The 27,477-nt window shown below is 27.5% G+C and overlaps 2 protein-coding genes across 4 annotated transcripts; one reads left to right on the forward strand and one right to left on the reverse strand.

The window, feature by feature from the left end:
• Positions 1-72: 72 nt before the first annotated feature.
• LOC130672501 (ankyrin repeat and LEM domain-containing protein 2) lies at positions 73-9,364 on the reverse strand. The gene is made up of 7 exons (XM_057477116.1): positions 8,819-9,364; positions 8,406-8,746; positions 6,094-6,411; positions 5,631-6,022; positions 973-1,560; positions 771-899; positions 73-413 (listed from the first exon to the last, which is right to left on the reverse strand). Exons 1-7 carry the CDS (start codon positions 8,943-8,945, stop codon positions 365-367), a joined length of 1,944 nt encoding a protein of 647 aa, XP_057333099.1. The 5' UTR covers positions 8,946-9,364; the 3' UTR covers positions 73-364.
• A 1,349-nt stretch (positions 9,365-10,713) lies between these two features.
• On the forward strand, positions 10,714-26,550 carry LOC130668900 (1-acylglycerol-3-phosphate O-acyltransferase Pnpla3-like). 3 transcript variants are annotated; one of them, XM_057471433.1, is made up of 9 exons: positions 10,714-11,419; positions 17,068-17,180; positions 17,268-17,387; positions 20,492-20,764; positions 21,152-21,504; positions 23,204-23,358; positions 23,440-23,508; positions 23,659-23,739; positions 25,080-26,550. In XM_057471433.1, the coding sequence occupies exons 1-9, from the start codon at positions 11,260-11,262 to the stop codon at positions 25,316-25,318; spliced, it is 1,563 nt and encodes a 520-aa protein (XP_057327416.1). In that variant the 5' UTR covers positions 10,714-11,259; the 3' UTR covers positions 25,319-26,550. The 3 variants fall into 3 exon arrangements, with proteins under 3 accessions (XP_057327416.1, XP_057327407.1, XP_057327398.1); XM_057471424.1 differs by having other exon boundaries at positions 10,714-11,178; positions 11,254-11,419; positions 23,440-23,739; XM_057471415.1 differs by having other exon boundaries at positions 23,440-23,739.
• The last annotated feature ends 927 nt before the right edge of the window (positions 26,551-27,477 follow it).

The raw sequence follows: 27,477 nt of genomic DNA on the forward strand, positions 1-27,477 counted from the left end.
TATAAGTATATGTTTTAAATATATCACTTGTTATATTACAATGGTAAGTATAAATATCAATTATTATTAATATTAATATAAATATATGTTTGATTTTTTTTAAGCTGAAGGAAGAACAGATTTGAGGCGTAATTATATCTCTGTATTAAAAAAATTAATGTAATTATGAGTAATAAGTAAAATTGTAGATAAATTATTAATTAATATTTTTTTCATCTTGAGAATATAAGGAAATAATTTTTTTTTTAGTTTAAGTAATTAGAGAAGACTTGTTTATGCTAGAGATATAAATTCGCTGGATAGAAGAAAATTTCATTCATTTTATATTTAAAAAAAAAGATAATTTATATTTTGAAACTTTTCATCATTTGCTCGGCGTAAATAATTTTTTTCTGGGTGTCCTGAAGTCAACACTAAAAAAAAACAAAAATTGTTAATTTGCATAATTATCATATTTATATAAAAATGAAAATAAGTATAAAAATATGAGTACAGTTGAATCGTAGATAAAATTCCCTCTAGTTTGAGTACCCACATCGATATATTTAAATAAATTAATTTTAATTGATTAATTAACAATTATATTAATTAAAAATTAATTTTTTTTAACATATCGATGTTGGTACTCATTTGACGCGGAATTTTATCAGCTATTTAAATATCACATTCATATATTTTTATATTCATATACATCTCATATATTTGAACAAATAACGTACAGCCGAATTGCGGAATGGGAATTATTAATCATTTAAATAAAAAAAAATCACCTTATATCATTTTTGCGGACTGCTAATTGCAAATCGTGCCTCCATCGGTAAATTAATGGATGAATTTCAGGGTCAATTGACTGAGGTATCGCATTGAAAACAGATAAATCAGTTTTACTGGGCGCGGAACTAAAATGTTTATAAATTAATTATTTAATTGATTCCATATTTTTTATATTGCACGTAAAAATTAAAATCTTACCCTTCTATAAATACCGGAAGTCCTTCTGAGGCGACATACATTTCATCCTCCGAACTGCTATCAGTATCATCATCATCATAGTAATCAGAATCCGAATTATTGTTATCAGTTGGCAATGGTGAAGATGGCGGTGTATAAAATTTATCATCGATCACTTTATCCGGTGAATTAAGAATCAGTAACTCCATATTTTTAATCAATGCGTCAATATCACTATTGTAAGACTCATTGACTTTATTTTTTAAATGTAAATTATTGTTATCAAAATTATCGAACAAATTATTATCTCGGGAGTTATAAAAATCTATTGGCTTGATATCATCGGTGTCGTCGTTATCAGCCGGTGTGGATTCGATACAATTATCATTTTTAAAATCTTTAGACAAATTTTTAATTCTCTTAGATTTTATTTTCGGCCTTTGCGGGTTATCTTCTACTGAATTTACTGTTTCAAGTCTTTCGTGTCTCTGTAGTTTACTTAAATAATTTTCTAATTTATCTAGACCTTCGGCGGATTTTAAATTTACGAAGTCGTTCAAAAATGGCCAGTATTCTTTCCACTGTACGTGATACTCCTCAGCTAAATCTCTGGTAAAAAAAATATTCATTTTTTAATATAATAGTATTTTATACTTCTAGTGGGAAAAACACTAGAGTGAGAAGTTAGCGACGGGACTAAGGCAGTGGTAACAACATATGAGGGATAATTTTTGTCTGTGACCTGTTGATTAACCGCAGGGTCAAGGACTTTTTTGAAATTTATAATCTCAATATAAAGCGACAATAGTCAAATTTTATTGTCGGATTCCATTAACTCGGAACTCCCCCCCAATCTTGACACCCCACTCTCCTTTAAAAAAGCAGCAGTGCCGTAAAAAATTAGTGATTTATAGTAAAGAATAAAAAATTTTAAACTTTTCTGTGGAATATTAAGAACTACAGCTGCTATTTATCAAGTTGTTTTTTATTAACTACAGTAGTAGTTTATTTTTTGATTGCGGGTATTTTGATTGCGGGTCAAATGTCGTATAGTAAAAGTTAGAACGATCAATATTTTCACTGTAATTCCAAAATTAAGTTTCAAAATGAGTGATTCAAATTTTTGATAATTACAAAAATCTTAATTTTGAAATTACAGATTTTTTATTGGTCCTAAGAAAAAATTATAAGAGACATTTTTTTTATAAAATGAAATTTCCTACAACTTTTGTTTAAAAAATTTTTTTATGCGACCATTTTTTTCACTGTAATTCCAAAATTAAGTTTCATAATGAGTGATTCAAATTTTTGATAATTACAAAAATCTTAATTTTGAAATTACAGCTTTTTTATTGGTCCTAAGAAAAAATTATAAGAGACATTTTTTTTATAAAATGAAATTTCCTACAACTTTTGTTTGAAAAATTTTTTTATACGACCATAATTTTCACCGGAATTTCAAAATTAAGTTTTATAATGAGTGATTCAAATTTTTGATAATTACAAAAATCTTAATTTTGAAATTACAGCTTTTTTATTGGTCCTAAGAAAAAATTATAAGAGACATTTTTTTTATAAAATGAAATTTCCTACAACTTTTGTTTGAAAAATTTTTTTATACGACCATTATTTTCACCGTAATTCCAAAATTAAGTTTCATAATGAGTGATTCAAATTTTTGATAATTACAAAACTTTTAATTTTGAAATTACAGCGTTTTTATTGGTCCTAAGAAAAAATTGTAAGAGACATTTTTTTTTATAAAATGGAATTTCCTACAACTTTTGTTTGAAAAATTTTTTTATACGACCATTATTTTCACCGTAATTCCAAAATTAAGTTTCATAATGAGTGATTCAAATTTTTGATAATTACAAAAATCTTAATTTTGAAATTACAGCTTTTTTATTGGTCCTAAGAAAAAATTATAAGACACATTTTTTTTATAAAATGAAATTTCCTACAACTTTTGTTTAAAAAATTTTTTTATACGACCATTATTTTCACCGTAATTCCAAAATTAAGTTTGATAATGAGTGATTCAAATTTTTGATAATTACAAAAATCTTAATTCTGAAATTACAGCTTTTTTATTGGTCCTAAGAAAAAATTATAAGAGACATTTTTTTTATAAAATGAAATTTCCTACAACTTTTGTTTTAAAAATTTTTTTATACGACCATTATTTTCACCGTAATTCCAAAATTAAGTTTCATAATGAGTGATTCAAATTTTTGATAATTACAAAAATCTTAATTTTGAAATTACAGCTTTTTTATTGGTCCTAAGAAAAAATTATAAGAGACATTTTTTTTATAAAATGAAATTTCCTACAACTTTTGTTTAAAAAATTTTTTTATACGACCATTATTTTCACCGTAATTCCAAAATTAAGTTTCATAATGAGTGATTCAAATTTTTGATAATTACAAAAATCTTAATTTTGAAATTACAGCTTTTTTATTGGTCCTAAGAAAAAATTATAGGAGACATTTTTTTTATAAAATGAAATTTCCTACAACTTTTGTTTGAAAAATTTTTTTATACGACCACTATTTTCACCGGAATTCCAAAATTAAGTTTCATAATGAGTGATTCAAATTTTTGGAAATTACAAAAATCTTTATTTTGAAATTACAGCTTTTTTATTGGTCCTAAGAAAAAATTATAAGAGACATTTTTTTTATAAAATGAAATTTCCTACAACTTTTGTTTAAAAAATTTTTCTATACGACCATTATTTTCACCGTAATTCCAAAATTAAGTTTCATAATTAGTGATTCAAATTTTTGATAATTACAAAAATCTTAATTTTTAAATTACAGCTTTTTTATTGGTCCTAAGAAAAAATTATAGGACACATTTTTTTTATAAAATGAAATTTCCTACAACTTTTGTTTGAAAAATTTTTTTATACGACCATAATTTTCACCGGAATTTCAAAATTAAGTTTTATAATGAGTGATTCAAATTTTTGATAATTACAAAAATCTTAATTTTGAAATTACAGATTTTTTAATGGTCCTAAGAAAAAATTATAAGAGACATTTTTTTTATAAAATGAAATTTCCTACAACTTTTGTTTAAAAAATTTTTCTATACGACCATTATTTTCACCGTAATTCCAAAATTAAGTTTCATAATTAGTGATTCAAATTTTTGATAATTACAAAAATCTTAATTTTTAAATTACAGCTTTTTTATTGGTCCTAAGAAAAAATTATAAGACACATTTTTTTTATAAAATGAAATTTCCTACAACTTTTGTTTGAAAAATTTTTTTATACGACCATAATTTTCACCGGAATTTCAAAATTAAGTTTTATAATGAGTGATTCAAATTTTTGATAATTACAAAAATCTTAATTTTGAAATTACAGCTTTTTTATTGGTCCTAAGAAAAAATTATAAGAGACATTTTTTTTATAAAATGAAATTTCCTACAACTTTTGTTTAAAAAATTTTTCTATACGACCATTATTTTTACCGTAATTCCAAAATTAAGTTTCATAATGAGTGATTCAAATTTTTGATAATTACAAAAATCTTAATTTTCAAATTACAGCTTTTTTATTGGTCCTAAGAAAAAATTATAAGAGACATTTTTTTTATAAAATTAAATTTCCTACAACTTTTGTTTAAAAAATTTTTTTATACGACCATTATTTTCACCGTAATTCCAAAATTAAGTTTCATAATGAGTGATTCAAATTTTTGATAATTATAAAAATCTTAATTTTGAAATTACAGCTTTTTTATTGGTCCTAAGAAAAAATTATAAGAGACATTTTTTTTATAAAATGAAATTTCCTACAACTTTTGTTTAAAAAATTTTTTTATACGACCATTATTTTTACCGTAATTCCAAAATTAAGTTTCATAATGAGTGATTCAAATTTTTGATAATTACAAAAATCTTAATTTTGAAATTACAGCTTTTTTATTGGTCCTAAGAAAAAATTATAAGAGACATTTTTTTTATAAAATGAAATTTCCTACAACTTTTGTTTAAAAAATTTTTTTATACGACCATTATTCTCACCGTAATTCCAAAATTAAGTTTCATAATGAGATTCAAATTTTTGATAATTACAAAAATCTTAATTTTGAAATTACAGCTTTTTTATTGGTCCTAAGAAAAAATTATAAGAGACAGTTTTTTTATAAAATGAAATTTCCTACAACTTTTGTTTAAAAAATTTTTTTATACGACCATTATTTTCACCGTAATTCCAAAATTAAGTTTCATAATGAGTGATTCAAATTTTTGATAATTACAAAAATCTTAATTTTGAAATTACAGCTTTTTTATTGGTCCTAAGAAAAAATTATAAGAGACATTTTTTTTTTAAAATGAAATTTCCTACAACTTTTGTTTGAAAAATTTTTTTATACGACCAATATTTTCACTGTAATTCCAAAATTAAGTTTCATAATGAGTGATTCAAATTTTTGATAATTACAAAACTCTTAATTTTGAAATTACAGCTTTTTTAGTGGTCCTAAGAAAAATTTACAAGAGACATTTTTTTTATGAAATAAAATTTCCTACAACTTTTGTTTAAAAAATTTTTTTATACCTCTAATATTTTTGCCGTAATATCAAAAATTCCACACCCTTAATTATTGATTATTATTTTTAAATTAAGGCCAAAATTCTGGCCCTAGTTCGAACTTACCTTCCAACTCTTTCCAGACCTTTATCAAAGTCAACAAGCCTACAATCCAATTTTTCAACCACTGAATCATTTAAAAACTGAAATGAATCATTCAACGAGGTGTCACGTTTCGGTGTACCAAATAACGTCCTCGGCGGGGTTTTCCACTTCTTCCTAAACTCCAGAGCCTGTGGCTTAGTCATAGGCCCCGCGAAAGCTTTTACTTCAAATCGCGGACTAATTGGATCGACAACAAGCCGCGGAGGACTCGCCGGGGTAAAAAGATCCCCAACAGCCGGCGCCATGGAATTGTCTTCTGATCTCATTACCGGAACGTAGTAGTGATCCTCAAGTAGGGTACAAATTTCTTGGATCAGTTGTGGATTCTCTGAGCCTTTTCTATCACAAACAATCTATTTTAAACAGTAATAAATAACTTATTAATTAATTATTGGTTTAATTATTTTATAAAAAATAAACTTACGTCAATCGGCATCTTGTCATATTTATTTTTGACTGTTTTAGAACACTGGGGATAAGAAACTAAAAGAGCTACGACATCTTTGAGGCCGTATTTAGCAGCGAAGTGTAGCGGGGTTTCATTGATGCCTTTATTTGGCGTATTCAAGAACGCGTCGATAAATACTTTACTTTTGTTGACGTAAGACGCGGATTCTTCAATGCCGTCAATTAATTCTATAAAGTTTCGATCACTGACGACATCCAGGATTAATTTGCACATATTAAAGGCATCGGTACTTTTAGATGTCGCTACATGGAGTGCATTGTAACGCGGCCCTTCCTTCAATTAAAAAATGTACAAATAATTATCAAGTATTTTTGTAAAAAATCTACAGTAATTTTTAAAAATCCCGCGAAAATATTTCGAGTATAATCACTAGGGTGATTCAAAAAACAAACAATTTTTTTTTTCTTCCAAACAGGTTCAAAAGTTTCGTTTAGATAAAAAAAGACGCCTGTGAAAATTACAGCTCTTAATATTAATATTAACATTGTCCGCATTGCACTTTTCTATTTCCTATACCCTCTTAATATGAATTAGTGGAAATTGTATTAATTACGTTAGTGAAGCAGGATTCACTTCATAATCAGTGTATTTAAATAACGAATTAGTGAATTCTCACTAATAAATTTACTACTATAATTTTCACTAGTAAATTAGTGATTTTCACTACTGAACTACCGATATTTTCATAATTTCTACAAGTCAAACTGTTATTCACTTCTTAATTTATGAATTTCACAATTTCACTAGTAACTTTAACTAGCAAATAATTAAATATTTTACTAGATATAAATATAATTAATAATTATGGTGCTATTTTTAAAAATTTTAATAAAAAACTTTCAAAATAAAAAAAAATAGAAGTACAGAACAATAATATATTTATATGAAGAGTACGTCAATCATAACATCACGGATTTTTTATTTCTTCATCAGTTATTGTTTGGTATCATAACGAATATACTATTTACACTCACGCGATCAAATGCGTGGGTCAGCGCAGTGGACAGCATCAAAGACTTTAAATCGGAAGGATGCAGGTTCGAGCCCAGCAGTCACCGGGATTTTTTCATCAATCAAAATCATGTATACTTCCTCTACGTAATGATTCTAATACATTAATCACATTTCGGATCTAATTACAAGTGTCTTATATTTTTTTTCGCAATACAATATTTTTTTTCACCGATGAAATCAGTGGATTCCCATATTCACTTTTCAATTTAGTGGATTCTCATATTCACTTATCAAATCAGTGAATTCCAATATTCACATATTCATTAAGTGAATATTCACTAATTCTGCGTGGTACGATTGTAGCATTGACAATTAGTGAATATTCACTTGAAATTAGTGAAAAATCACTAATTCATATTTAGAGAGTAAGAATAACATGGGAAAAATTTTTTTTATGTCTTCTGATTTTTATAAGTAGCTAACGATGCGTCATAGGAATAATTGGCAGGCATATTTTTGTAGGGAATTGAATGCTCTACAAAAAAAGATTCTTATCATTTTTTGCGGAATCTATTTGTTCAAAAGTTATTTGAAGTTGAAGTCGAATTCATATTAAATTTTGAGTTTTTCTTCCTTTTCCGGCGAAACTATCAGACCTATTACAAAATATCATTGGACCTTTTTTGTAGACAATTTTATTCCCTAGAAGTTATTTTGAATAAAGTTTTTTCGAATTCCGCATTGTTTTCTAGTTATTTCCATTTTAATGTCATGCTCATAAAAAAAATAGTCTTCTGATCGATTTTAAGAGCTTGACATTAAAATAAAAATAAATAGAAAACAATGCGGAATTTGAAAAAACTTTATAAGAAATAACTTTTAGGGAATAAAATTGTCTACAAAAAAGGTCCTATGATATTTTGTAATAGGTCTGATAGTTTCGCCGGAAAAGTAAGAAAAACTCAAAATTTAATATGAATTCGACTTCAACTTCAAATAACTTTTGAAAAAATAGATTCCGCAAAAAATGATAAGAATCTTTTTTTGTAGAGCATTCAATTCCCTACAAAAATATGCCTGCCAATTATTCCTATGACGCATCCTTAGCTACTTATAAAAATCAGAAGACGTAAAAAAAATTTTTTCCATGTTATTCTTATGGAAAATAGAAAAGTGCGATGAGGAAACTCTTAATGTTAATATTAAGAGCTCTAATTTTCACAGGCGTCTTTTTTTATCTAAACGAAACTTTTGAACCTGTTTGGAAGAAAAAAAAAAAAATTGTTTGTTATTTTAATCACCCTAATAATCACCTGTAAAATTGTTGGTGTCGCGCTGACACCGATCAAATATCTCGGGTTTTCCCAGATGGCTTTTCTGACACCTTCCAGATCTCCAGTCTCGATGAGTTTCCTGAAGACCACAAGTTCCTGAGGCTTGAGACTTTTGAATGCTGGCCCTTTTTCCTCAACACTTTTACATTCGCTAATTTTCTCATCACCATTCGCGCCATTGACTTGTTTGATATCAATGTCTCCATACTTTGCGTAATTCTCAGCTTCTTCTCTGCTGCTGAATGACTTCAGTCTACTGGTCTTGTATTTTTTTATGACTTTCAATGCGTCTAATTTTTCTGTATAAACATGCAGTTTATCTGGAAATAAATTTCCAAGTTAATAATTGACTCGGCGGTAAATAAAATTTAAAAAATAAATTTATTTCCCACCTGGATCTTCAGTTTCGGGTGTCGTTGGCTTTTCGTTGACGAATACCGCGTGGTAGACATTATTATTTTTGAAATTATCTAACATCACTGATGAATTATTTTTGTTGATTGATTCATTGACACTCATATTGTCATATTTATTTTATATATTTTTTTTACAAACACTTTTTTAGGTTAGACTACGAAATTAAAACTTTAGATATTTTTATTTTACTGTTTCATTAATTAATAACTGAAATAACGTAATTATTATTATTATATTAATATATCAGTTAATTAATTAATTAATTAGTTAATTAATTAATAAATGATAACAATAATAATAAAATACTGTCGTTTTTGTTTAACTGACGGTTCTTTATTTTTTTGTCGCGCTCATGAATTTTAAAAAAGCGCGCGATTTTATTTTTTATTATTTAATAGAAATAATTAATTAGTAGACGATGTAATTAAATTTATTATTAATTATTGTGACAATAGTAATTAGTGATGGGTATAAATATTTTTATAAAAATATGACACGTAAGAGAAGTTTGTTTACAAACTTTTCATTGACCTTCGGCGCCATATTTGTTTTCTACGCAATTTCCAGTGCGCATTTATAAACTTGACCTTTTATTTAACATAAAAATATATATTACTTATTCAATTATACATATTACTTAATAAATGTCATATTTATTATTGTAGTAATTGATTTAAAATTAATTAATTAATTAATTATTTGAATATTTTTTATTTTATTTAAATAACCCGCGAAAATCTCGAGAGTTGATAGAGAACTTGCTGTCATTGTTAATAAACAATTGATTTATCATTTTTATATTTATTTGAATTAAAAATTAATTACATATTTATTTAACAAGATTACGAGTTACGTTATCGATAAATTCAAAAAAATTTTTATAAATAAAATACCGCAGCTGGGATCAGACCATTGACCTAATGGCCGACTATTGTTTCGTTTCATTTTTTCATTGATAAGAATTTTTTTAAATTTCAAAAAACGTCATATTTAATTTTAAAAGTGTAATTAAGTATAAGGAAAAGAAAGTTAATTTTTTTTCAGAAGCGCGAGTTTGAATTCCCTGTAAATTTTCTCAGATTTCGCGCGAAAATTTTTATCCAGAATGAAAATTCAAAAATTTTGAAATTTAAAAATATTCAGGATTTTTTATTTTAAATTTAATTAAAAAAAAAATATATGATCCGAAGTTAGCAGACATTCAAAAATTTTTTAATTTTCGTATTTCAAAAAATCAATTGTAAAAAAATAAAATAAAAATATGCACATGTAGAAAATTTTAAAAACTACAGGTGCAATTTTCCAAAATATTTTTTTTTTTCAATGCATCGTTTCTAAAAAAAATTCATGATACTGAAGTTAGCCGACGTCCAATAATTTTTGGATTTTTTTTTTAAACAATAAATTATTTTTAAAAAAATATTTGAAAATATTGCACCCATAGTTTCTTAAATTTTCTACATGTGCATTTTTTTATTTTTATTTTTTTTTAAAATTAAGTCGTTCAAACAGAAACTCGAAAATTTTTAACTGTCTGCTAACTTCAGGATCATAAAAATTAAAAAATTATTAATGATCCTGAAGTTAGCAGACATTCAAAAATTTTTTAATGTTCGTATTTCAAAAAATCAATTGTAAAAAAATAAATGTAAAAATATGCACATGTAGAAAATTTTAAAAACTACAGGTGCAATTTTTTCAAATATTTTTTTTTTATCTTCTATCGTCTAAAAAATAATCCAAAAATTATTAGACGTCTGCTAACTTCAGTATCATAAAAAATATTTGAAATTTGGCGGTTTTAGCTCGCGCGCGCGTAAGTTAAAATTTAAAAGCGCATGCGCTCCGTACACGCGCGCCATAACCTAATAAAAAATGTCTACGCACATAGAGTGTAAATAATTTTTAATACATAAATATATAAATATATACATATCATTACGTCACAATAATAATAATTGCAGTTGTTTTCATTGGTATAAATAATAATGATAACAATTTATTGAGTTTTTTATTTAAAATTATCAATTTAATTACGTAGTCATTGGATTTATTTAACGGAAAGTATCAAGTGTTTAAAGTCAGTCGAGTTGAGGCTGCTGTCAGTGACAGTTCGAGTACTTTCTCGAACTACATTACGCGTAATAGAATTTTCAACTCAAATATTATAACTTCAATTACCTTTACCATTTATATCATACATTTATATATCTATATAATTTGAATATTTGAATTTAATAAAAATTGACAAGGTCATGGTGACGTTTTGATCCCATTATTATTTAAACGTATAATTAAATGACCGTCAATGCAGTGAATAATATTTTATACAACAGTAAGATCAAGTGAAATATATAATATATAATATATTATATATATATATATTATATATTTATTGAAAATAATCTAGGACAAAATGAATTTGTCATTTGCTGGATGTGGTTTTTTGGGAATTTATCATGTCGGAGTTGCTGTTTGTTTCAAAAAATACGCGCCACATTTATTACTGGAAAAAATAAGTGGTGCATCAGCTGGTGCTATTGCTGCATGTTGCCTTCTTTGTGATCTACCCCTCGGTGAGTGAACTATATCATAATTATTTATTTACATTTTATTATATCGTATTTAAACTCTTTGTTTATTTATTACATATATAGATAGTCATTAACTCGTACACTTTGACGCGGTATCTCATATTTTTATTTTTACCACATAAATGTAATTAGTCATTTTTAGTTATCTGCTAATTATTTTTATTTATGCTCCAAGTTTTTTATATTTAAATATTTATTCAAGTCTGATATTTCATTCAATTTTTTGCTGATTGTCAGAAGATACTGAAGTCACCCGACGTCTAATGACTTGTTGATTTTTTTAAAAATAACAAATAAAAATAAATTTTTTTAAATTTGCACCTTTAGTTTTTTTTTTTCGTAACTGATTTTTTGAAAAAATTCGGAAATTGTCAATTGTCTAGAAATTTGAGGATCGCGATGAGTTGAATTTTGAAAAAATGATTGACAGTTTAAAACTCATATTTTTGCCACGTCCCTCCGGAACTCTGTTCCTGAAAATCAGAACATTTTTTACGGAACGAAAATGAAAAGTAAAAAATCTACTGGATCTAGATTTCTGAAATGTTTCGCAAGTCAGCCGAAAATTAAAGTAAAATTTTTATTTTCGTTGCATGGAAAATGTTTCGATCTTCGGGTACATCCAGAATTAAGAGTAAAAATTTGGACCCACGTGAAGTACCGCTAAGATCTGCGCACTGTAAAACTTAAAAGTAAACCAGCGTGCGCAGCTAACTGTTCCCGGCAATTTTATCCCACGGCGATCTAATAGATTATTAAATCGAATCGCTACTACTGCGATTGGATGATCTATGAGTCTGATTAAATGCGATAGGATCCCTGATTAAAAAAGTGAATTGAAAAGTATTGAAAATTATTTCAATTCTTTTCAATTCCTCGGCGGTTTTGGAAAGTATTGAATGGAATTGAAATTTCGATCGTTTGAATACTTTCCAATTCCAAAGTGGAATTCGAAAGTATTGAAAAGAATTGAGAATTGAGAAGGATTCAGAAAGATTCAAAAATTTCAATTCATTTCAATCTTTTTCAATCCCACACTTGATCCGAAATGTCGGATTATTTAGGTATTGAGAAGGATTCAGAAAGATTCAAAAATATCAATTCATTTGAATCTTTTTCAATCCCATACATGACCCGAAATGTGAAATTATTTAGGTATTGAGAAGGATTCGGAAATATTCAAAAATTTCAATTCATTTCAATCTTTTTCAATCCCACACTTGATCCGAAATGTCGGATTGTTTAGGTATTGAGAAGGATTCAGAAAGATTAAAAATATCAATTCATTTGAATCTTTTTCAATTCCTCGGAAGTTCAGAAATTCTTTTATTATTTTGGGATTGAAAAGTATTCATTTTATGTCAAAATGAAAACCTTGGGGTATAGAAAGTATTCGAAAGGATTCATTTCTCATCTTTTTCAATACTTTTCAATTCACTTTTTTAATCAGGGATCAGTTGGCATGGAATCTTATCCAGAACCTAAATAATTCCGGTACGAATAAGAATCCACACTAAAAAAAACTATTACACGGAAAAAAATGAACTATAGAAATTGAGAACGACAAGTAATATAATGATTAAGTAAACAGTAAAAATTATCATTCTAACCCTGGTGGAAATTTTTCGGATTTTTCTCTGAATAACTGAAAAAGTCTTTAGAACTTTAGGACTGAGTTTTTCAGAGAAAATTCCGAAAAATTTCCACCAGGGAAATAGTAATTTTTTCGTTTATGATTAAAACGTGAATAATTACAGGATAAGTATGAAAATTTATTGTCTATGCAAGAAAAATTTCTTTTTGTAACTTTAAAATTTGTAACTGATACTTAGAAATTTGACGACACGTATTCGAAAATTTAATATTTGGAATGTAAAAATTCCCCATATTGACACCCGGGTTTCGGGTTATAATTTCAAACACTAATTTCTAAGTTTATTTTTTTCCGTGGATTTTTGGAAAGTAGAAATTTATTTCATTTATGTATAAGTTAAAATTATCAACTTTTCTAAAAATTTTAGTCTCGTGAGTTAATCGCGAACAGTACAAAAATTCAATATCTCGTGAAATTAACCAAAGATCAATTTTACAGTTCATTTAAATGAGTTCAATGTTCTCAAGTCAGGTCCGTCACCTTATTTATCATACATTAATTTTTTATATAAATTTAAACTTTCGTAAAATGATAATTTTCTACTAGACTTTATTACTCATCCTCACAAAATGTTTATTTATTTTTTGTGCGTAAATATTTTTTTAAAATAATGATGATAATAATCAAGAAATATTTTTAATAATTTTGTAAACTGTTTACATAAAATAATAAATTTAAATGAAAATATTTTTCAAGCTTATCAATTTCGAAAAATTTTCTATTTCACTCGAACAGGAAAAAACAGTTATGAAATATTTGATCAATAACAATATTTATATTCTCGATAATATTATGTATCTAAAAAAAAACATTTATATCTAGTAGATTATTAAAAATTTTAATGATGTTTTAGTAAACAAAAATCTACACGGAAAAAACGAGTCGAAAATATTTTGATGTTTAATACATATATTTTAGTAACAAATACTAATACAAATTAATTTTTGATACTGAAGTTAGCCGACGTCTAATAATTTTCGAATTTTAAAAAAATGATAAATTAAAAAAAAAAATATTTAAAAAAATCCACCTGTAGCTTTTTAAATTTTCTATATGTGTATTTTTTTATTTTATTTTTTTTTACAATTTATTTGGTGAAAAAAAAAATTCAAAAATGGTTAATCGTCTGCTAACTTCAGGATTATATTAATTTCTCACATTTTCCCACACGGAAAAAGGGTTCCGTCTCAAATTACCCTCGGAGAAAATGACCCGAACTAAACTAACCTCGTAACAAAATAACCTGGATAAAAATAACTTTGCTATTCATTAATCTGCCCAACATTAACCTTCAAGTAGGGACAAATTTCATCGTTATAGATTTATGTGAATTTTTTCGGGTTATTTTATAACAAAGTTATTTTTTTCAGGTTATTTTGTTCGAGGTTATTTTGTCGGAGGGTAACCAGTCGCGACATCGGAAAAAGACCCTAATTATCCCTGATTAAAAAAAGCGATTCGAAATAAAAAATTTTCAATGCTTTTTAATGCTTTTGAATACCTTAAATACTTTTGGATCCCTCTTCTTATGGGCATTTAACATTGCAAGTCGTTTTAAATCGCTTTTTTTAATCAGGGTAAACAACTGAATTCGACCGAATTAAAAATTTTAATTCTGTTATATTCTGTCGAATTCTACAAAACAGAATTCAACTGAATTGAAAATTTGAATTTGAATTAAACAGAATAAAACCGATTTAAAAATTTCAAATTTGTTTTAATTCAGTTTAATTCGGATTCAGAACCAGAAATTGGAGAATTATTTTTGAATTAAACCGAATAGAATTATTTGAATTCGTTTTAATTTGGACAAATTCTGGTTTTCCTGCCGAATTAGACAGAATTCATTTTTAAGTTAGGTACCGAATTAACAGAATTTATCTGAATTAAATAGAATTAAAAATTTAATGCTGTTTAATTCGATCGAAATCAGTTATTTAATCAGGGGATATATCCGGGAATATATGCCGGCAAAATAGCATACATACGACAATACTAAAGATATGAGCCGGATATATACTATTTTGTCAGGATATATATTTTTTCTTGCGGGTTTAAGCAACGTTCTCATATTTTTTTCTTCGTGCAAAAAAATATTTATTTTTTTCGTCGCCATTTTTCTAACCTCGTCAATTTAACGAAATTTCCTTCCGCCATCTTGTCGTTACGGTAAAATAAATGAAACTACAAGTTTTTTGTTATTCATATCACTCCTGGTTAAAAAAGATAATTAAAAAGGATTAAGCCATGTAAGAGAGGATTGGCAGTATTAAAAAGGATTAAAAATATTGAAAAATTAATTCTTTTTAATCCTTTTTAATTCTCTTTTTAAAACATGTCCCCTGCAGGGACGTATTTTTATCTAAAATCCGATAAATAATGAATTATTTGAAAAACTTTCAGTATTTTATAATTGAAAACTAAATTTATTTTCACAATTAAAATGAAATAATGAATTTCATTACTTGAGCAATGGAATTTCTTTGTTTGGTAATGAGTAATGATCCTATTTAACTACTCTAGTTTATTATCATAGTTTTTAAATTTAAACAAAAATAATGTAATAAATATATATCGAGCTCAAGCATCCCCACAAAGACTATTGATAAATAATCATATTATTTATTATCACTACGCATATTACTCATCACTCACATTAACATATATTATAAATTATCGTTATATATTTCAAAAATAAATAAACAAAAAATTTTAATAAAATTTTATAATAAATAGAACAAATAAATTATTATATTGTTAGAATTTTTTTTTGTTTTTTCTTATATAACATTTTTGAGTTTATCAATTATCATTGTATATATTTATATATAATTTTATAAAATATTTAATAGAACGTGTGACAAATGTTGATAACTGGGTCATACTTTTGTTTACGTTTTACTAAAACTATTTCATGAATCATGTGATAGTTTAATGTATATTTATCAAGGTTTTTATGTATATATGTATATATATTATCAATCAATTTTATCTTTATAAACTATATATAAAAATATATATGGCAATGAACTTGTTATCATTTTTACTACTAGGAAATAATTTAAATTTATATTTATTAGTATTAATAAATAAATAAATATTTATTTATTTATTATAAAAATTTTTTTTGTTTAAATTGTCATATTTTATTGATAGAATATTAACTGATAATCGATTAACATGATAAAGGTTAAAAACCTTTTTGATAAAAAATTAACTGAAAAAAAATTGATAAGATTTCATACATTTTATTTATCAATAAATGTTATTATTATTAATTATCATAAATTCTGTTCTTATGACTATGTAATTTAATAATAATAATTAAAAAAGGGGCAAGTTAATTGTTTGGACAATGCGGTCAATTTAAAAATTCGCAGTCGCGCGCGATTATATCAGCAATTTTTTTTTTGTTTTCAAGAATTTGTTATCTGATTATTGATAAAAAATTATGACCCATGCTACCATAGATTCATTTTTTTTCTCAACAAAATGATTCAAATTAAAAGCCCGCGAAAAATAAATTTTTCTAAGTAATCGCCGGATCCGTTCAGTTTTCTTTACAAATCGTCTCAATTTTCCCGCCTATTAAATTTGAATATCGATTTCAATTCAAAAACATCAGACGTGGAAAAAAAAAGTTGACTCATTAATTTCTTATATTTTTATTTACACTGCAGTGGCGTGATAAAGTCAGTAAATATGAGACGACACCAATTGTAAATTAACTAGACTTTGATTGCTGTCCTGTAGTCCAAATTCCGGTGGTATCAATCCGAATATTTGAAATTTTAATTATTCAAACATTTAAATCAAGGCCGCGAGGAATTTTTTACTTAAATAATTTTCCACGTTTCGCGTTCGAGGGGCGCAAAAAAAATTATATAAATAAAAGTAATCAATGTCTTGAAAATTTTTCCAGGAATTAAGTGAAACCCGCCTGAATTATTTATAATTATATATTTATATGTTACAGGACTTTATACAAGTGATTTACTGAAATTAAGTAAGGAAGCAAGAAGAAAAACACTAGGGCCTTTCAGTCCCACTTTTAACCTCCAAGCTATTTTATTAGAATCATTACAAAAGGTTCATTAATTAATTAATTAAATACTTGATGAATAAAAAATATTGATTGATCAATTAATGAACTAATAATTAATTATATATTTTTAGTATTTACCCGAAGATGCTCATATCAGAGTCAACGGCAAACTTCACATTTCATTAACAAGAGTTTATGATGGACGTAACGTTATTGTATCGCAATTTAATTCTAGGGAAGATTTATTTCAGGTACTAATTGATTAATTAATTAAACTAGTAGATTATGTGACGAGGAATGGAACAAAACGATTTCAGATCAGGGTGAAGTTGGCTGCCCGAGCCGTAGCGAGGGCTGACGTCACCGGCAGCCTGAAATCGTGTTCCATTCTGTGCCACACATTCAATTATATTTTATATACTACCCTAGTAGCATTATAATCGCCTTTGTAGTTAATGGAATGGATAAGGATGATCAAACGGGAATTCCTACATAACAATCTTTTTCAATTCTTGAGCAAGTCTGCTCTCAAGATCGATAGATGTTAGTGTATTTTTCTACATATGTGTCCTGCTGCAGATACTTGTAACCAGATTTAAATTGCACCCTAGTGCAAGTCTTACACAAGAAATTCTTGCCAGATTATAACTAAAATCAGGTGTAAGACTCGGGTTGAAAATAGTTGCGCATGGCTTGCTCAAGATCTGCTTAAGGTTCAAAATTGACCGTGAGTCTTGAGCAAGTCATGTGTAAGACTACATACGTAGAAAAAGACACTAGCAGCTAGAAGTCTCGCTCAAGATACTTCCTCTAGAATCTTTCTTTAACAAAAGTTCCTATAGGGATTTTTAAAAAATTGATGTTTTCTCAAATATACTTGAGAGTTATTTACGTTTAAAAAATTTGGGGGCCCTGAAAAGGGCCGTTGGTGCTCAAGAGCATTGAGGTGATCACCTCGAGTTGCGGGACGTCTCCGCTTGGTAGTCCCAGGGGACTCGGGCTACCCTAACACGACTTGAACGCCGTACTGGGGCTGGAGCTGTCTCTGATGCTGGTGGTGATGGTGGTGGAGATGGCTCGGGCGTCAGCGGCTGATACGTCCCGTTAACTTTGTCAGCAATCCACGAAAGGTCGAGATCGTCTAGCAACTGAAGAACGTCTTCGTCGTTTTCGTAGTGGTCCATGGTTCACTTACACTGTAGCGAGTTCAGAATGAAAATAAGTAACGTAACCTGGAAAGCCGCCGGGGTTATGAACTTTTCATCGGGACCTGCGGTCCAATCAGGCCCCAGCTATCCCTTCTACTAGTGCTGTGCTCTCATTGGCTCTAATCGAGGAGTGGGGGTAAAAGATTGCCATAGTCGAAAATTCCATAGCTCATAGTTATTAATGAGTGGCAGCAGCATTTACTAGTCAGCGGTCGAGGACATCACAACTAAGGCCGGATCCAGTCAACGTCTTCATTTAAGTCTTCAGCCAGCAGCCATGATGGAGATGAAGAAAACGGACTTTTTCTCTTCAAATCATCTTGTCTAATGTAATGTCAGTGTCATAAAACACAAAAAAACTCTCTTAGTGATGCAGTATTCAGATATTTCTCCAGTCATTCAGCTTCTCTATCATAAGTTCACGTATTTACCGTATGATAGTTAAAATTAGTATCTATTTTTCCTTTCCCTCTGCAGCAAGTCTGAGCTAATAGGTCTTACTTAAGTATCTTAGCCAAGTATTACTTCAAATTTACTTGCGATATTTTATAGAAGTATCTTGCCTTAGACTTTCCCAAGAGTGATCATGTAGACTTAACCCGTCAGCACTCCCATTATGAGCATTTTGCTCACGCTCGATTTTAAACATGAATAACTTTTTTTTTCAAATGGAACGAATAGTTAAAATTTTTTCTATCTTTGAATAGTTTTATATATTTTCAGATTACGCTTAAAAAAAATTTGTTTGGCTGTCATAGAAATAATAAAAATTGTTTTTTTTATGCTCCTCAAAAAATGTGAGCATTTTCCTCACCACGGGCGTAAAGGCGTAAGTGAAAAAATTCTATGTTCGGTTACTCTCGTGACTGCTCGTATACCTTCGGCAGTTTGCGGTGTGCGGAGTTATTCGGTTAAATTCGTTAAAGTTTAAACTACGTTTATTAATCGTAAATAAATTACAATCATCATTTATTTATTTTTTATTATTCTTATGATACATGGAGTAATTAATTTATGAAAAATATTTTCTTGTTTAAAATTCGAAAAAATTTTTTTGGTGCCTACGTATGAGCGTTGAGCGTGAGCAAAACTCTCATCACGGGCGTAAAGTATACCGAAAAACTGACGGGTTAAAATACAGATTTACACACTGATAGAAGGATTTCTTGGTATTAAACAAGATTTGTTAATATTTAACAAATGATTTCTTAACGGAGCCTTATTTAAGAAATATTTATTAATATTTAACAAATCATTTCTTAAACATCATTTTTTTGTATTTAATAAATATTTCTTAGCATCTAATAAACGATTTGTTAATATTTAATAAACGATTTCTTTCCATTTAAAAAATGATTTATTAATATTTAATAAATCACTTTTTAACATTTAATGAATCACTTTTTAATGATTAATAAATGAATATTTTATATTTAATATATTTTTTATTATTTGAACAAATTTTTTTTATATTTAAGAAATTATCTATTAACTTATTTATTAAAATTTAATTCATAAAATCACACAGTTCAAGAATATATATATGTATATATGTTTTTGCATGCAGCTACACACATTCATTAATATTTATATTTATAAACAAAAATAACTAAAACAACCATCGTATAAAATTTTCTATTCTTTCAATTTCAAAATACAATTTCATAGTAATTAACACTATAACTAGAATAAACAAATTAATATTTTTTATATTAAACTACGCCGAGAAATAACATGAAATCCGTTTGATATTACATGTGTTTTTAATGGTTAAGTTAATACGTGTACACCACTACAGGCTCGTGTGTAGCCCTCTACCGACAAATTCTCCTCAGAAATATTTATTAAATATTAACAAATCTTGTTTGGTGCTAACAAATATTTCTTTTATGTTAATAAGACTTTGTTAGCATAAAAAATATTTCTTAATAATAAAGAAGTTACTTATTTCATTATAATAAATATTGTTAATAATTACTAAATATTTGTTAAATCCAAAAAAGTCAATTGAGAAAAATTTAATAAATCAATTTATTACTCCTAAACAAATCCTTCTATCAGTGCATGAAACTTCTTCAAGAATGCTACTAGGACATTAATTTTTATTAATAACTTGTTTAAAAATTAAAGACGTTAATATTTTTTAGGCACTTCTCGCAACATCATTTGTACCGATATTTTCAGGAATACTTCCACCCCGTTTTCACGGGATACGTTATATGGACGGTGGTTTTAGCGATAATTTACCAACATTAGATGAAAATACAATAACAATAAGTCCTTTTTGCGGCGAAAGTGATATTTGTCCACGTGATTTTTCTTCACAATTATTCCATGTTAATTTTGCCAACACGAGTATTGAATTATCACGTGACAACATTTATCGCTTTGCCCGCATTTTATTCCCGCCAAATCCAGAGGTTAGTTTCCCATTTTTTTTTAACTGACTATATTTATATTTTTATAATTATGCAGAAAAATAATACGGTATAAAATTCCTCCGCCGATTAAACGGCAAAAAAAGCCGACTCTTGTTGGAAATATTCATCTGACAAAAAGAAAAATGTATAGAGTCAATTAACCTCCTTTCCATGAAAGTAAACTTTCGAATCGACAGAGATTTTAACTGAAACTTCCCGAAGAAAAGTAGTTCAAAAAATAATTAAGATTTTTTTTAATCGTCTTTTGAGAAAGTAAATGACCCAGTTCTCGACCTTTTCAAAATTTATTTGCATAATCATGAAAATTACCAATTAATTGAAGCATAGAGACAATTAATTGTCAATTAACAAAATATTAAATCGCAGATATTATCAAAAATGTGTCAGCAAGGTTTCGACGATGCCTTGAGATTCCTACACCGCAATAATCTAATAAACTGTACCCGTTGCGTGGCAATACAGTCACCGTTCGTTGTATCCGAAACAGTTGACGACAGTACTGAGTATGATCCCGAGTGTATTGAATGTAAAATTCACCGTCAGGAAGCACTTGTCGCAAACTTACCAGAAACAGTTATGACTATTCTTCAGGACGCTATTGACTCCGCCAATAAGGGAATCATTAATTGGTTATTCAAACACAAAAGTATTAAATTGTTATCCGTTTTGAGTCTTCCTTACACGCTGCCTGTTGATGTTATGTGCGCTACCATAAACAAGTTAGTTTTTATTATTTTATTACTTAATTGATGTATAATCTAGTCAGGGTTATACTGTAAAAAATCGGGAGTTAATTCGGAGTCATTACGGATTTCACATAAATCTGAATCCGCAGAGTTACGGAGTTTCAGAAAAAATTATTGCATAAGGAGTTAATACGGAGTTAATTTTTTCCAGCGATTTAAATAAGAAAACGCGGTAGTGTCTCGCGCCAAGTACACGTTCAAATCAAACACATGTATATTAGGGTGGCGCTAAAAAACCGACTATTTTTTTTTTCGATCTCGCATGAAAACTTTTTGGTTTACGGTTTTAAGAAACTTCTCTAAAAATCAGCTCGATAAAAAATTTTCAAGAGGTCGCTCACGAATTTTGAAAATATTAAAAATGATCGAAATTTGAATTTTTATTTCTAAATTTTTTTCTTTCTCGTGGCAGCAATAGTTTATATTTGTGAAATCATGACTACGCTGAGAATATCAGCCCAAAATTTTAATATTTAAACCTCGCTCAAGAATTTTGAATGTTTCCGAGTGCTGTCTTTTGGACGTTTTTGAGCGACCCTTTAATGTTAATAATAAAGCTTCTCGATTTTTTCACCATCAATTTGCATGACAATGAATGAAAATATAACCCGAGAAATATAAATAATAAGTTAATTACATACTTTTTTATTTTTTAATTCAATTTGTAGGTTTTTTCGCTTATTCAAAACTTACCAAATTTTATTGTTTACGACTGTCCTGTATATTTTTGGTTATGCAAAAGTCATATTTAAGTGAAATGACAATAATTGAGTTATAAAAAAATATAAAAACTAATTCAAATTATTAGTTACGTATTTTGAGTTAATATTCAAAATTCTTGAGCGCCGTTCAAATATTTAAATTTTGGGCTGAAATTTTCAGCATAGTCATGATTTTACAAATATAAACTATTGCTGACACGAGAAAGAAAAAAATTTAGAAATAAAAATCCGAATTTCCATCATTTCTTATATTTTCAAAATTCGTGAGCGACCTCTTGAAAATTTTTATCGAGCTGATTTTTGGAGGCTTCTTAAAAATCGTAAACCAACAAATTTTCATGTGAGATCGAAAAAAAAAAATAGTCTTTTTTTTTTGCGCCACCCTAATATACATGTGTTTGATTTGAACGTGTACTTGGCGCGAGATACTACCGTAGACTGAACGGTATTTAGCTCCAATTTTTAAAAACTTAAAAAAAAAATTTCTAGAAAATTCCTTTTTCAGTCGAAAGATAATTTTAATTAAGTCTGCATTCACTTCGATCCAGACTTTCAATTCGAAGTGAACTCTTCGTCAGAGTTAATTTAACTGCAAGATAATTAAATAAATACGATCCTGAAGTTAGCAGACAATTAAAAATTTTTGGATTTTTTTTTAACAAGTAAATTTGAAGAAAAAAAAAATAAAAATATGCACGTGTAGAAAATTTATAAGACTACAAGTGCAATTTTAAAAAAATTTTTTTTTTCATAATTTATCGTTTTTTAAAAAATCCAAAAATTATTAGACGTCGGCTAATTTCAGGATCGTAAATAAATACGGTCATTACTCGGGATTTGATTTGCGTTTACTCCGAAACTTTTTACAGTGTAAACATGTCTCCAGCTGTAGTAAATTTGACTCGACAATTTTTATCTGTATTGTGATTTTTTATTTGTTTTTATTGCAGAGTTATTTCAACTGCACCGAAATTAAGTGTCAATATTATTGAACTAATAAGAAACATTTTGAAACAAGTAAATTTATTATTACCAACAATAAATATTCAGTTTATATCAATAACTGATTTAATAAGATTCCAAGTGGCGTTTGCGAAATACAAAAGTAATTATCAGTTTATTGTTCATTTTTTTAACTTATAACAGTTAAGGTGTCAAAATTATTATTATTATTTTTATTTAATAGAATGCTACAGTGGAGATGAGACTGACGAATGGATGAAATCATGGAGACGCGATGCGCACACAGACAATGGTGATAATTTTGAAAATATATTGCAAGTTACTACAGACTACGACGCACTAATGGCTTACTATTATATGAATCAAAATAAAAATACCGCGGGAATAAATGATTTATTGAAAATAAAAAGTAATGATTATAATGTGGATTTAAATTTTGTAGATAAAAGTAATGCCAATATTGAATTTTGTGATGATTCTTGGGATGAACCTGATTGGATTGCGCAACATACACTTGCTGATGGTAATTTAAATATTTTATTTTAGTTAAATTTGAAAATTGCCTTTTTTTATTGCACGCCTCGGAAGCGAAGCGGAGAGGTTGTGCTTTATAACCGACCTGTTAAGGTCACACGATTTCCACTCATTAAAGTGCATATATTTTTTTTCTATTACTCTTACACATTATGAAAAACACATCAATATAAAGCTGAAACACTAATAAATAATCCTGATACTTTTTTTAATTTGTCTAATATGTATTAATATAAAAAAAAGTTCATTAAAAAAAATTTATCGTGGACGTCCATTAGTCTGTGGTTCAAAAAAACGGCGTGGTACGGATATCTCGAGAACGACTTGACGAAACTACTTAATTTTTTTTTCAAAATTTTCAGAAATAAGCAAAGAAGGTTCCTTTCGAAAATCACTACTGTAGGCCTTCTCGTTTTTTTAAAAATAAATCATTACGGTTAAAACCGGCAATCTTACACGTAAACAAACACACACTGCCGCCATTTTTCATTAGGAATGTTCTCCTTATTTATTTTTTTTTTTACTTTTATTACCGTATATTTACCATGGAAATTTCTATGGGAAAAGAGCGGGATGTTCAATTTTATTCGAAATTTAACTTTTAAAAAAAAACATAACATGAGCTTTCGAGGCGTGCACTTTTGGATTTTCAAAATTTTTTTTTGTTTTTACTTGACCCTATATTTTGGTACGATCGTAGCTGCAACGTGATTGGGTCGCAGTTACAGACAAAGATTGTAACCTACAATCTGATTGGGTCGCAGGTTCCGATACGGCCCTAGAACATGAACTGTAGAGGCAGCACTTCTGCCGTTCGCGTTCTCTAGTATGAAATTTTCACACTAACTCGAGTAATTAGTTGTTTTAAACACTAAAAATAATTTATAAAGAAAAAAGACAAATAATGAAATACGAAATCTGGCCAATAATAAATAATCCGCGTGGCTGAAATAAATTAAGAGACGAAAAATTATTGACATCGTAACATGTCTATAGATCGCAGTCCTAATTATCAAACAATACCTGAAATATAAAATTTCAATAATAGATCGGACTTAGTGCAGATTTTTGTCACCAGTCGCCGACAGAACTATCGTATGTTCCCTTTAAAGCGTAGACTGCAATCTGATTGGGTCGCAGGTTCCGATACGGCTCTAGAACATGGACTGTAGAGGCAGCACTTCTGCCGTTCGCGTTCTGTAGTATGAAATTTTGACACTAAGTCGAGTAATTAGTTGTTTTAAACACCAAAAATAATTTATAAAGAAAAGAAGACAAATAATGAAGTAGGTTCTGGCCAATGATCAATATAAATATTATTTATTACAGTTACAGAAATGAACAATAAAGCAAATAGTATGAGGGAAATCCACATTAAAGAAGACGACCAAGGAAGTCTTGGATTATCAGATCATTCAATCGAAGACTCAACCATATTTTCCGATCCCGAAAGCGAATGGGTAATCGACAAAACAGACAAAGTAAAAGTAGTTATTGTGAATACAAATTTAACTTCTACTTCTCTCGCGTCGGACTGTCGCCCGGAAGTTGATCAACCTAGTTTTTAAAACTTTATTTATTATTATGACCATCTCCTAAAACCCACAACAATTTATAATTTATTATTATTTTTTTTTTGAATTTTAAAATTAAAGTCTGTGACTTGAGATCAAAATTTCTTTTCTAATATTTCGCACTAGACTTTTTTTTGTTACGTAAAATTTTAAGTGGATTTTAGGAGTTGGAATGATGAACTAAAACGTGTACCTGAATAAATGGTACTAACTTTGAGAATTAAATTACTTGGAAAGATTTTAATTAAATGAAATAAAAAAAAAAAATTAACAGTATTTATATTAATGTTAATAATAAAATCAGCAAATATCTGTTGGTTAATATTTAAATATATAATGAACGGGTCATATTTTGTCAAATGACGAGAGCGAATACAATATAAAATTTTTTAGTTACTATACTTTTTTTTTAATTAAATAAAAGTTATTTATGAAAAAATAATATTTATGCACAAAAAAAAAAAAATAAATATTATTCAGTAAAAATATAAAAAAAATAAATAAGTAAATGGAAAGTGATATAAATATACAATTAATTTATTTAATTGTTGGTGTTTTCTTAGTTTATATTATAAACATAATAATTAATTTAATTTTTATGGATAAATAAGTTGAACAAACAAACATTTAATAGAATATATATTTTGTTATGTTTTTAATTTTTAAAAGTAAATGTTAATAAGTATTAATCAAAGATTATATTCGTTGAAAAATATGCGCATATACTAGGGTGGAATTTATACTTATGAGTAAAAAAAATTAAATTAACTTCCGTAATTTTTTTTTAATTTAATTTGATGATATATTTGAATATTCTAAATAAAAAAATGAAGGAAATAAGTCAATTATTGTAATATTAAAAACCACTATGTCTACGGTATAGATACACGGTAGGCTCGCGCCATGACACTTCACACATATACATTAGGGTGGGCCGAAAATCCGCTTTTTTTTAATTTTCATTATTAGTACCAAAAATATTTTTCCTTGTACAAAAAAAAAAATTTTCGAAAATCAGAAAAATTTGAGGTCGATATCTTAGGCTCGCCAAATCCCGCTAAAGTCAGAAGTTGTTTAAAAATTTTTTTCCAACACATTTTGGTCGGAAATTTAATTCTCTACAAAAAAAGGTCCTATAATAAAATTACGTAAAGTTGATAGTTACTGAGATAATTGCAATTTTGCTCTAAAAAATGAAATTTTTCACGATATTATTACTTTTTCAGGGTAAAAAAATAAATTTTATCATACAATTTTCGTAGGAAATTAAATTTTCTACAAACCAGACCTAACAAAAATTAATTCAACGTTGATAGTTACCAAGATAATAGCGATTCTTGGTGATGAATGCCACCAAATAACGAGAAATGTGATTATCTAAATATAAAACTGCCAGTTTCTGAATAACTATAAATTTCAAGTTTTTACCAGAAGACCAATTTTGTAAGAAATTTGATTTTCCATGAAATTTATATGATAAAATTCATATTTTACCCTGAAAAAGTGATAATATCTTGAAAAATTATATTTTTTAGGACAAAATTGCAATTATCCCAGTAACTATCAACTTTACGTAATTTTATTATAGGACCTTTTATGTAGAGAATTAAATTTCCGATCAAAATAAGTTGGAAAAAAATTTTTAAATAACTTCTACCTTGAACGGGATTTGGCGAGCCTAAGATATCGATCTAAAATTTTTTTTGTTTTCCGAAAAATTTTTTTTTTGTACAAAGAAAAATATTTTTGGTATTAATAATGAAAATTTTAAAAAAGCGGATTGTCGGCCCACCCTAATATACATGTGTTTGAACGTGTACTTGGCGCGAGACACTACTGCGTCTCCTGATAATCATAAGAATTTTACTCCATTAGTCAAACAAAAATTATGCAATCTTGTAATTTATTAATTATTGTGTATAAATTATGACAGAAAAAATTCTTGCCATGATTTTTTAGTAAAATTTTATATATAAAAAATTTTTGTATCAGATATAAATTAAAATGTGATTGAATTTGATAGTCTGTAAATTCTAACCTAGTAAAGTAGGAATATACAGTTGAGTCTGCGGAAGAATGGCCTTTTTTTCCCCACTAGGCTATGATGTCCATGCATTTGCACGAACGCGCATGCGCGGCAATGACGATTGTAG

The sequence above is a fragment of the Microplitis mediator genome, chromosome 1, assembly GCF_029852145.1.
Source record: "Microplitis mediator isolate UGA2020A chromosome 1, iyMicMedi2.1, whole genome shotgun sequence".
Taxonomy (NCBI): Eukaryota; Metazoa; Arthropoda; class Insecta; order Hymenoptera; family Braconidae; genus Microplitis; species Microplitis mediator.

What these genes read in the sequence shown, in the direction of transcription:
- LOC130672501 (XM_057477116.1), bottom strand. Translation starts at nt 8,945, where the DNA reads ATGAGTGTCAATGAATCAATCAACAAAAATAATTCATCAGTGATGTTA. An exon ending in ACCCGAAACTGAAGATCCAG is followed by an intron (nt 8,747 to 8,818) that starts GTGGGAAATAAA and finishes ATTTATTTCCAG; the next exon opens with ATAAACTGCATGTTTATACA. An exon ending in CTTCCGGTATTTATAGAAGG is followed by an intron (nt 900 to 972) that starts GTAAGATTTTAA and finishes TAAACATTTTAG; the next exon opens with TTCCGCGCCCAGTAAAACTG.
- LOC130668900 (XM_057471415.1), top strand. Translation starts at nt 11,260, where the DNA reads ATGAATTTGTCATTTGCTGGATGTGGTTTTTTGGGAATTTATCATGTC. An exon ending in TCTTTGTGATCTACCCCTCG is followed by an intron (nt 11,420 to 17,067) that starts GTGAGTGAACTA and finishes TATATGTTACAG; the next exon opens with GACTTTATACAAGTGATTTA. An exon ending in CTAGGGAAGATTTATTTCAG is followed by an intron (nt 17,388 to 20,491) that starts GTACTAATTGAT and finishes AATATTTTTTAG; the next exon opens with GCACTTCTCGCAACATCATT.